The following is a 12,500-nucleotide window of genomic DNA, read 5'->3' as shown; positions in this document are numbered from 1 at the left end:
GAGGAGAGGAGAAAAGAGGAGAAGATACTTGCAATATCATCGTAGATCCTCAATATATCTTTTGTTAAATATAATGATATTAATATTTCGTTGTGGTGTGTGTGGCTTCTAACTTTTCACAGGAATAAATCTCGGTGAGCCTGCAATTTTAAAGCCATGGACGTTCAATTATTCAAAAATCATTCCTGCAACAATATTTTTCCATCAGGGGACAATTTAGCCAGGTAGTCAAGGCGAGACTCTCCCTTTCCTCTCTGCTCTCTCCCTCTCTTCTCCCCTCCTCTGAAAGCACTCTTCTCCGTGTAAATAGAGATACACACTCATTCCTAATCTCTCTGTGTGCGTGTGTGTGTGTCTAGGACAGACGCACACGAAAAGTCTACAGGGAATTCAGTCACACCTGGTCTTCTGTGGCTGCCAATAGACTATAACTATATGTCCCAGTGTTTGGAGTTTATACTTTATTGCGTTAAAGGTGCTATATGCAACAATTTAGTGATACGAATACAACTGAGAAATACCTGAACTAGCTCAGTACATCTTCCTTACTTTGTCATAATCCAAAAACATTGCAGAGTCATAGTGTTCTACTCTTTATGTTGTCTACCTGACGGAGATCTTTGGGTTGAAAAGTTGCACTAAACAGAAGTCGATCCATTCAACACTGGGTATCCATTCAACACTGGGTATCTATTCAACACTGGGTATCTATTCAACACTGGGTATCTATTCAACACTGGGCATCTATTCAACACTGGGTATCTATTCAACACTGGGCATCTATTCAACACTGGGTATCTATTCAACACTGGGCATCTATTCAACACTGGGCATCTATTCAACACTGGGCATCTATTCAACACTGGGCATCTATTCAACACTGGGTATCTATTCAACACTGGGCATCTATTCAACACTGGGTATCCATTCAACACTGGGTATCTATTCAACACTGGGTATCTATTCAACACTGGGTATCTATTCAACACTGGGCATCTATTCAACACTGGGTATCTATTCAACACTGGGCATCTATTCAACACTGGGTATCCATTCAACACTGGGTATCCATTCAACACTGGACATCTATTCAACACTGGGTATCCATTCAACACTGGGTATCTATTCAACACTGGGCATCTATTCAACACTGGGCATCTATTCAACACTGGGTATCCATTCAACACTGGGTATCCATTCAACACTGGGCATCTATTCAACACTGGGTATCCATTCAACACTGGGCATCTATTCAACACTGGGTATCCATTCAACACTGGGTATCTATTCAACACTGGGAATCCATTCAACACTGGGCATCTATTCAACACTGGGCATCTATTCAACACTGGGTATCCATTCAACACTGGGCATGTATTCAACACTGGGTATCCATTCAACACTGGGTATCTATTCAACACTGGGTATCCATTCAACACTGGGCATCTATTCAACACTGGGCATCTATTCAACACTGGGCATCTATTCAACACTGGGTATCCATTCAACACTGGGCATCTATTCAACACTGGGTATCCATTCAACACTGGGCATCTATTCAACACTGGGTATCCATTCAACACTGGGTATCCATTCAACACTGGGTATCCATTCAACACTGGGTATCCATTCAACACTGGGTATCCATTCAACACTGGGTATCTATTCAACACTGGGTATCTATTCAACACTGGGTATCTATTCAACACTGGGTATCTATTCAACACTGGGCATCTATTCAACACTGGGTATCTATTCAACACTGGGTATCTATTCAACACTGGGTATCTATTCAACACTGGGTATCTATTCAACACTGGGTATCCATTCAACACTGGGTATCCATTCAACACTGGGTATCTATTCAACACTGGGTATCTATTCAACACTGGGCATCTATTCAACACTGGGCATCTATTCAACACTGGGTATCCATTCAACACTGGGTATCCATTCAACACTGGGCATCTATTCAACACTGGGTATCCATTCAACACTGGGCATCTATTCAACACTGGGTATCCATTCAACACTGGGTATCTATTCAACACTGGGAATCCATTCAACACTGGGCATCTATTCAACACTGGGTATCCATTCAACACTGGGCATGTATTCAACACTGGGTATCCATTCAACACTGGGTATCTATTCAACACTGGGTATCTATTCAACACTGGGTATCTATTCAACACTGGGCATCTATTCAACACTGGGTATCTATTCAACACTGGGTATCTATTCAACACTGGGTATCTATTCAACACTGGGTATCTATTCAACACTGGGCATCTATTCAACACTGGGTATCTATTCAACACTGGGCATCTATTCAACACTGGGTATCCATTCAACACTGGGTATCCATTCAACACTGGACATCTATTCAACACTGGGTATCCATTCAACACTGGGTATCTATTCAACACTGGGCATCTATTCAACACTGGGCATCTATTCAACACTGGGTATCCATTCAACACTGGGTATCCATTCAACACTGGGCATCTATTCAACACTGGGTATCCATTCAACACTGGGCATCTATTCAACACTGGGTATCCATTCAACACTGGGTATCCATTCAACACTGGGTATCCATTCAACACTGGGTATCCATTCAACACTGGGTATCCATTCAACACTGGGTATCCATTCAACACTGGGTATCTATTCAACACTGGGTATCTATTCAACACTGGGTATCCATTCAACACTGGGTATCCATTCAACACTGGGTATCTATTCAACACTGGGCATCTATTCAACACTGGGTATCCATTCAACACTGGGCATCTATTCAACACTGGGTATCTATTCAACACTGGGTATCCATTCAACACTGGGTATCCATTCAACACTGGGTATCCATTCAACACTGGGTATCCATTCAACACTGGGCATCTATTCAACACTGGGTATCCATTCAACACTGGGTATCCATTCAACACTGGGCATCTATTCAACACTGGGTATCCATTCAACACTGGGCATCCATTCAACACTGGGTATCCATTCAACACTGGGTATCCATTCAACACTGGGCATCTATTCAACACTGGGTATCCATTCAACACTGGGCATCTATTCAACACTGGGCATCTATTCAACACTGGGTATCTATTCAACACTGGGCATCTATTCAACACTGGGCATCTATTCAACACTGGGTATCTATTCAACACTGGGTATCCATTCAACACTGGGTATCTATTCAACACTGGGTATCTATTCAACACTGGGTATCTATTCAACACTGGGTATCTATTCAACACTGGGTATCCATTCAACACTGGGCATCTATTCAACACTGGGTATCTATTCAACACTGGGCATCTATTCAACACTGGGTATCTATTCAACACTGGGTATCTATTCAACACTGGGTATCTATTCAACACTGGGTATCCATTCAACACTGGGCATCTATTCAACACTGGGTATCTATTCAACACTGGGTATCCATTCAACACTGGGTATCCATTCAACACTGGGTATCCATTCAACACTGGGTATCCATTCAACACTGGGCATCTATTCAACACTGGGTATCCATTCAACACTGGGTATCCATTCAACACTGGGCATCTATTCAACACTGGGTATCCATTCAACACTGGGCATCTATTCAACACTGGGTATCCATTCAACACTGGGTATCCATTCAACACTGGGCATCTATTCAACACTGGGTATCCATTCAACACTGGGCATCTATTCAACACTGGGCATCTATTCAACACTGGGTATCTATTCAACACTGGGTATCTATTCAACACTGGGTATCTATTCAACACTGGGTATCCATTCAACACTGGGTATCTATTCAACACTGGGTATCTATTCAACACTTGGTATCTATTCAACACTGGGTATCCATTCAACACTGGGTATCTATTCAACACTGGGTATCCATTCAACACTGGGTATCCATTCAACACTGGGTATCCATTCAACACTGGGTATCTATTCAACACTGGGTATCTATTCAACACTGGGTATCTATTCAACACTGGGTATCTATTCAACACTGGGTATCCATTCAACACTGGGTATCTATTCAACACTGGGTATCCATTCAACACTGGGTATCCATTCAACACTGGGTATCCATTCAACACTGGGTATCTATTCAACACTGGGTATCTATTCAACACTGGGTATCCATTCAACACTGGGTATCTATTCAACACTGAGTATCTATTCAACACTGGGTATCCATTCAACACTGGGAATCCATTCAACACTGGGTATCTATTCAACACTGGGTATCCATTCAACACTGGGTATCCATTCATGACTTTTGATTTTGCAACCTGCACCTGAAAGTCACTGGAAGTGTATACACTGCTTTTGAACTGTTTTCAACATTACACACACACACACATACACACACACACACACACACACACACACACACACACACACACACACACACACACACACACACACACACACACACACACACACACACACACACACACACACACACAGAGATCTCACCTGTGTAAATCAGCACCAGGAGGATGGCATCCTGTAGGTCAGGAGTGGACGGCACCTCAGAGTCCCCTGGGAAGAGAGACATGACATCATCAGCACAGCACAGGTCAATTTGAACATTGTCAGAACGGTTGAGACATGAGCACAGACATACTGGAACACTACTGGTCTTCAACAGTCTTGCAACTTTGCCTTTGAATTAAGGACACATTCAAAACAGTGTTTCTGTGCAGTTCTTCCCTTCCTATAACATGAATTGTACCCCACACACAATACCATTATGTAGATGTAATAGTTTCCTGGAAATGGATCTACACTACCTTTAAAATGATAGCCCTTCTGGCACTCATATAAGGACATAACAGGGGGAGTGGGGTCAGCAATGCCAGGGTATTCTTAAACATAACATCGGCTACAGTGACATTATAGGAAAGGCGTTAATAGCAACTAGTAATAGTGATATTAATAGTGTAATAACACACCGCGGGAAACACAGGACCAATTATTGTATTTTAAAAAACGTACCTGTCAGATAAGCCCGTATCCTGGTATTTCACAAACCTGTGATTGGGATATTCACTAAAACACTTTCGGTGTGATAGTCAATGGTGCACTAACTAGAATACTGTATTAATACTGTATTACACCGTTTCCCGATGCTGTACTTGGACAGCACAAATCATTTGCGCCTGTTCGCTCCAGCAGCTTGCAGTCAATTCGCGCTATAACCGAACTTTCATGTTGTCCTTCTTTTCCGTTGTCCCTTGTTTCCACACTCTCACCTGTACTGAGACGGCGTGAGAAATAACCCAGCTGACATCTCATGGCATCTCCCAGATGGTGTCGGTAGGGACACAGGGGCATTGATACGGGCAGAGATTGTCTGTGATCGGTGAGGTTTTATCCATCACACCGCTGAGACTGGGGGATTGGGGAGAATGGATAATGTTACGCGTAGAGCTACTCCCAACGAGAAAACGCAACAGTCTGCGATATGCGATATGGGTATCCAACGGCGCCCTGGGTGGATTCTGCTGATGTAGGATCAGATGACCAAATCTCTCATTTGAACTTTAAATCGCTCGTTCTAACTTCAAACTGGCCTCAGATCAGCTTCCAGGGACAACCACATCTATCCTACACCAGAGGATGGGGTTTAAAGCCCGCGATGGAAAACGTTAAATCATAAACTAGGCTTACGTCACTGACCTGCAGGGCTCAATTGTATTGCCAAAAAAAGACAATATTAAGAAAACGTCTGTTGGACCACCATCCCTTGGCACCCATGACCCAAACATATTAGGTTAGTAAGGTATGTTGTTACAGTGTTAGAAAGACAGTCAACGATAACTTTCAGTTCGAAATATCTAACTGCATGCACTAGTTCTCCAGTCCTAGGCCTTATCCACAGAAATGTGGGCAATGTCCCTCAAAACGTTGGAGAGAAAAAAAAACCTAATGCTTGCCTGGGCTGGGTTGGTAGACCAACAGTAGTAGGTCTATGTATGCTTTTGTTTTACGTGATTTTAGACATTCAATGCAACGGGTAAAATAGCAGCTTCAACTTGTATTTGTTTAGACTTTATTAGGCAGAGGAGGACAGTGTTGCCAACTCCTCAGTAAGGAAAGTAGCTATTAGCTGTCCCAAAAGTGTCTATAAGTCTGTGAATGACGTCATCGCCTAATTTGCATAATTGGCCATGTGCATGTAATTGTGGACGCTGTAGGAGAGCGGAATTGTGATGGACGCTGTAGAAGAGCAGAATTGTGATGGACGCTGTAGGAGAGAGGAATTGTGATGGACGCTGTAGAAGAGAGGAATTGTGATGGACGCTGTAGAAGAGAGGAATAACGTCGTGGGAGAGATAAAAAGTGAGTTAAAAACACCATAAATATGTTTAGAACTACAAATGAACTTTCTTCTGTCAATTCTTGTTTTGTTTTTTTTATGTCACAATTCCAACCCTCCTCTCTTATCCGGGCTTGGAGTTACTTATTATTATTATTATTTTTTTAATTGAATTACATTTTTTTGTTATTTCGTTTAGTTGTCTTGATTTGGTTTGGTTTTTAACCTTGTGGTCCACTTAGGAGCCTACAGACGTGGCCAAAAGTTTTGAGAATGACACAAATATTAATTTTCACAAAGTCTGCTGCCTCAGTTTGTATGATGGCAATTTGCATATACTCCAGAATGTTATGAAGAGTGATCAGATGAATTGTAATTAATTGCGAAGTCCCTCTTTGCCATGCAAATGAACTGAATCCCCAAAAAACATTTCCACTGCATTTCAGCCCTGCCACAAAAGGACCAGCTGACATCATGTCAGTGATTCTCTCATTAACACAGGTGTGAGTGTTGACGAGGACAAGGCTGGAGATCACTCTGTCATGCTGATTGAGTTTGAATAACAGACTGGAAGCTTCAAAAGGAGGGTGGTGTTTGGAATCATTGTTCTTCCTGTCAACCATGGTTACCTGGAAGGAAACACGTGCCATCATCATTGCTTTGCACAAAAAGGGCTTCACAGGCAAGGATATTGCTGGCAGTAAAATTGCACCTAAATCAACCATTTATCGGATCATCAAGAACTTCAAGGAGAGCGGTTCAATTGTTGTGAAGAAGGCTTCAGGGCACCCAAGAAAGTCCATCAGTCAGGATGTGGCCCAGAAGTTATTTGACAGCATGCCAGGGCAGATTGCAGAGGTCTTGAAAAAGAAGGGTAAACAGTGCAAATATTGACTCTTTGCATCAACTTCATGTAATTTTCAATAAAGGCCTATGACACTTATGAAATGCTTGTATTTATAGTAACATCTGACAAAAATATCTAAAGACAGTGAAGCAGCAAACTTTGTGAAAATTAATATTTGTGTCATTCTCAACTTTTGGCCACGACTGTACAAATCAAATCAAATGTATTTGTATAGCCCTTCGTACATCAGCTGATATCTCAAAGTGCTGTACAGAAACCCAGCCTAAAACCCCAAACAGCAAGCAATGCAGGTGTAGAAGCACGGTGGCTAGGAAAAACTCCCTAGAAAGGCCTTAACCTAGGAAGAAACCTAGAGAGGAACCAGGCTATGTGGGGTCGTCAGTCCTCTTCTGTCTGTGCCGGGTGGAGATTATAACAGAACATGGCCAAGATGTTCAAATGTTCATAAATGACCAACATGGTCAAATAATAATAAGGCAGAACAGTTGAAACAGGAGCAGCAGCACGGCCAGGTGGACTGGGGACAGCAAGGAGTCATCATGTCAGGTAGTCCTGAGGCATGGTCCTAGGGCTCAGGTCCTCCGAGAGAGAGAAAGAGAGAGAGAGAGAGGACACTTAAATTCACACAGGACACAGAATAGGACAGGAGAAGTACTCCAGATATAACAAACTGACCCTAGCCCCCCGACACAAACTACTGCAGCATAAATACTGGAGGCTGAGACCGGAGGGGTCAGGAGACACTGTGACCCCATCCGAGGACGAATGTTTGACACCCCTGGACAGGTCCAAACAGGAAGGATATAACCCCACCCACGTTGCCAAAGCACAGCCCCCACACCACTAGAGGGATATCTTCAACCACCAACTTACCATCCTGAGACAAGGCCGAGTATAGCCCACAAAGATCTCCGCCACAGCACAACCTAAGGGGGGGTGCCAACCCAGACAGGAAGATCACATCAGTGACTCAACCCACTCAAGTGACACACCCCTCCTAGGGACGGTATGAAAGAGCCCCAGTAAGCCAGTGACTCAGCCCCTGTAATAGGGTTAGAGGCAGAGAATCCCAGTGGAAAGAGGGGAACCGGCCAGGCAGAGACAGCAAGGGCGGTTCGTTGCTCCAGAGCCTTTCCGTCCACCTTCCCACTCCTGGGCCAGACTACAATCAATCATATGACCCACTGAAGAGATGAGTCTTCAGTAAAGACTTAAAGGTTGAGACCGAGTTTGCGTCTCTCACATGGGTAGGCATGTCACACACTCAGTCAACACACAAGTCACAGTAAAATATGAACATTTTTAGCCATAACATTTTTTTGTATACAATCTACATTAACAATCTAAATGGACCAAAAAGAGACAATAGAAAAAACTGTCAATGGCAATGTGAGAAAATTATGGTAACTAGTCTGGCCCTAATTCAAGTTAATAAGTGTTTAAAAACAAATGTAAGCCAGGGCGGGATCAGCCAGCGGCGGCTGCCCGCATGCGCGATTCATTTGCAGTCTGGACGCGGAGGAGTGAACATCTCCTGCACTGACTACAGCTGGGCGGGACTGCTGCGCGAGGACTGGGCCACTTGTGAGTGCTTTGGGACGCGGTGGGACCAGTGATACCAATTTAGCAATTTTGTTGCTAGATTTAGCAACTTTTCAGACTACCCTGGCAACTTTTTATTCAAACAGCACCTAGCAACAAAAAATAATAATACTAATTTGGAACTTTTAGCAACTTTTGAAAAGTGACTCAAACGCTAAAATGCACGCATTTCCCCTCTAAATTAAACAAAAACGAGTTTCTCTGTCACACACTCAGTCACAACACACGTGCCTGACTGCAAAAGTGCATTGTGAGGGACGTCGGCAGCAGGCGCTCTGCTCGTGCACAGCCAGTAGCAATTTCAGCAAATGACAAGTTGTTGGCTGACTGTAGCAGCAGTAGTACGGGTTCGACGAGCCAAACCCAATGAATATAGTTGGTCACGAATGTTTGATCTTGAACAGAACTTACAACATCGATCAACATGCTTCAATGAAACATGTACAGAAAAGAGTGGGATTCTGTACCTGAACAAATGTCAAATCATATTTTTTTGCCGAGATGGCCAGTCAATTTGAGTAAGGTTATTGTGTAGCCAACGTAATGACGCAGTTTTACGTTATCACGCAATGACATGACAACGTAATTTAGCAACTTTTACCAGTGGTCAACCTGCTTCTAGCAACTTACCCTGAAAATTAGTTGGCAACACGCTGCTCATTGAGAAGAGTAAGAACGACACGTGCTTCACGTCAGAGTCTCCAAAAGTCTCCAATAACACCAGAAAAAGTCGCTAGTCTCTTTTTTAAAAATGTGCGCTAGAAGGGTCTGAATACTCGCTAAATATAGCGACAACGTCGCTAAAGTTGGCAACACTGGCTGAGGACCGAAAGGCGAACACGTGCTACACCAGCAGAGAGATGAGTTCTAGTGATGACGTGAGGTTCAACATGGACAACAGTAGGCCTAACTTTACCATGTAGCACCAACGTCAAATGTGTTTTCTAACATCTATTACGTCTCAGATGTTTTGGTGCTTATTAAAAGTCAACTAGGCCGATGCTATTTGTGTCTGTGTGCACACCTGTATTGTGCTAACTCTTAGGATGACTGTGAGGAGATGAATGTGTATTTTTCCCAGAGCAAATGGACCAGTTTGGCGGAATGGGAGAAAAAGCGCTACAGAAACATGACGAGGAACCACTTGGCCATGTTGGCTATAGGTACTATATATCTCTGAGGCATTGATGAAGGATAATGCTCTCTGTTGTTCCTCAGTGGCCTGTTTCAGGACATTAGCCTCAGATAGAAATGTGTTGTGTAGAACAGATATAATTGTCTGTCGGGTTGATCAGGGAATCGTGACCTCTCTATTCATTATATTTCTATGTGGAAAGTTCAGATTGTGCCACCTCTGAATACACCCCAGGTCTGCAGCCGCTGGTCCCTGTATTTATGATGCATGGCCGGGAGGGTAAGGAAAGAGAGCGTAGATCGCCCCCACAAGGACCTAGTGACACTGTGGAGGAAGAATGGACCCCTCACCTGGAGAGAAAATACCAGGGTAAAACTCAAAGGAGAAGGAAGAATAAGTCCAGAACACATTCTACAGCCTCCACATCTAAACCCCCTCAGTCCAGAGCACCTTCAACAGAAACCACTTCTAAACTCCCTCAGTCTAGAACACCTTCAATAGAAACCACTTCTAAACTCCCTCAGTCCAGAACACCTTCAATAGAAACCACTTCTAAACCCTATCAGTCCATAACAACTAAAACATCATTGACTACAGGGTCCAATATCTCACCTGCTATCTCAGCCTCAACCAAAACCCTCAACACAGCGACCTTAACCCCTACTGATTCACAGACCTTAACCTCGTCCCCAACCAGAACCAAACGTTCTGACACCACAGCCACACCTAAAACCTTGACAAGCTCTGAGGTGGCCTCAGCCACGTCCACTGCTACACAGGTAACCACAAGGTCTGACCCCTCGAACCCAGCCAGACCACAGCTGAGCAGAGGACCAGTGGTGACACGTATTTACACCTGGATGTGGACTGACTGGTGCAGTCACAAAATGGGAAGAAAACCTTCAAGACAACCTCACCTGGATGAGCTGACTGGAGAGAGAGAAGGAGAGGAGAGAGAGAGTAGGGACGAGACGGAGTGGAAGAAAGAAGGAGAGGAGAGAGAGAGGAGGGACGAGACGGATAGGGACGAGACGGATAGGGACGAGACGGAGCGGAACAAAGAAGGAGAGGAGAGAGAGAGGAGGGACGAGACGGATAGGGACGAGACGGAGTGGAAGAAAGAAGGAGAGGAGAGAGAGAGGAGGGACGAGACGGATAGGGACGAGACGGAGTGGAAGAAAGAAGGAGAGGAGAGAGAGAGGAGGGACGAGACGGATAGGGACGAGACGGAGTGGAAGAAAGAAGGAGAGGAGAGAGAGAGGAGGGGGACGAGACGGATAGGGACGAGACGGAGTGGAAGAAAGAAGGAGAGGAGAGAGAGAGGAGGGACGAGACGGATAGGGACGAGACGGAGTGGAAGAAAGAAGGAGAGGAGAGAGAGAGGAGGGACGAGACGGATAGGGACGAGACGGAGTGGAAGAAAGAAGGAGAGGAGAGAGAGAGGAGGGACGAGACGGATAGGGACGGGAGTGGAAGAAAGAAGGAGAGGAGAGAGGAGGAGGGACGAGACGGATAGGGGCGAGACGGATAGGGGCGAGACGGGAGGGAAGAAAGAAGGAGAGGAGAGAGAGAGGAGGGACGAGACGGATAGGGGCGAGACGGATAGGGACGAGACGGAGTGGAAGAAAGAAGGAGAGGAGAGAGAGAGGAGGGACGAGACGGATAGGGACGAGACGGAGCGGAACAAAGAAGGAGAGGAGAGAGAAGAGGAGAAACAGGAGCTGCTGAACGAAGAGGGAGACGGAGAAAAGGAGAGCACGAGCAAAGGAGGGATGGAATCAGAGTGGAAGAGTGGAGGAGAGGAGGAGAGCGAAGGAAAGATGGAGTGGATGAGTGGGGGACAGGAGGAGAGTGGGAGTGAAGGGGAGAGCTCACCCAGCAGCTCTCACAGGGTGAGTGAGGAGGGGGAGAGAGGCTATTTTATTCATGTTGACTAATTCCATGAACATATCCTCGCAAGTGTTTAGTAATCAGTTGTAATACATGTCTCTGAGTAATAACTCTACTCAGGTGTAGGCCACACCACTGTTGCTACTCTGTGGAACCATTTCCTCCCTTCCTCCTTACAGGACCCAGTGTGTGTGTCAGAGCAGATGAAGAGGGCGTGGCTAAAGCAGGTGAACCTCCGCAGCAGAGTCAGAGTCGGCTATACTGAGGAAGAGGAGCTGAGAGACGAAGATTACCTCTGTGAGTCTCCATCTAAATACAGTGTATCTCTATGTGAAACCTTCATGAACCTGTTTTTAAGGTCTTTATAGATGCAGTATTTTTGTTATTTGGTTAAATTGCCTCCAATGTCTTGTTTATGCTAGCCAGTAGATAAAACATGATACAATCCTGTACCTAATGGTTAGTTTGTATTATTGTGTAGAGAATCTGCTGTTTCTCATCTCTCTCTTTCAGTCTGTGAGGAGTGCAAGTCTTTCTTCATCGAGAAGTGTGAGCTCCACGGTCCCCCCCTCTTCATCCCAGACACCCCTGCTCCCCTGGGGGCCCCAGACAGGGCCAGACTCACCCTGCCGCCCGGCCTGGAGGTCAGGACATCA

General features: G+C 44.8%; 2 protein-coding genes across 2 annotated transcripts in view; one reads left to right on the top strand and one right to left on the bottom strand.

Annotated features, from left to right (window-relative positions):
- The window catches only part of LOC118370278 (protein FAM163A-like), a 10,118-nt gene extending 5,477 nt beyond the window's left edge, over positions 1-4,641 (bottom strand). Inside the window, exon 1 of the mRNA XM_035755230.2 lies at positions 4,504-4,641. The gene's annotated coding sequence lies outside the window, so the exon portion shown is untranslated. The remainder of the gene's footprint in view (positions 1-4,503) is intronic.
- A 4,189-nt stretch (positions 4,642-8,830) lies between these two features.
- LOC118370008 (histone-lysine N-methyltransferase PRDM9-like) overlaps positions 8,831-12,500 on the top strand; it is a 34,591-nt gene continuing 30,921 nt past the window's right edge. Inside the window, exons 1-5 of the mRNA XM_052498901.1 lie at positions 8,831-9,697; positions 9,901-9,982; positions 10,189-11,846; positions 12,024-12,141; positions 12,358-12,500. The exon at positions 12,358-12,500 is cut by the window's right edge and continues 129 nt beyond it. Coding sequence (XP_052354861.1) covers positions 9,680-9,697; positions 9,901-9,982; positions 10,189-11,846; positions 12,024-12,141; positions 12,358-12,500 — 2,019 coding nt within the window. The 5' untranslated portion in view covers positions 8,831-9,679. The remainder of the gene's footprint in view (positions 9,698-9,900; positions 9,983-10,188; positions 11,847-12,023; positions 12,142-12,357) is intronic.

Source organism: Oncorhynchus keta, chromosome 37 (genome assembly GCF_023373465.1).
Source record: "Oncorhynchus keta strain PuntledgeMale-10-30-2019 chromosome 37, Oket_V2, whole genome shotgun sequence".
Taxonomy (NCBI): Eukaryota; Metazoa; Chordata; class Actinopteri; order Salmoniformes; family Salmonidae; genus Oncorhynchus; species Oncorhynchus keta.
The sequence above is the reverse complement of the archived record's forward strand: the minus strand, read 5'-3'. Positions and strand labels throughout refer to the sequence as shown.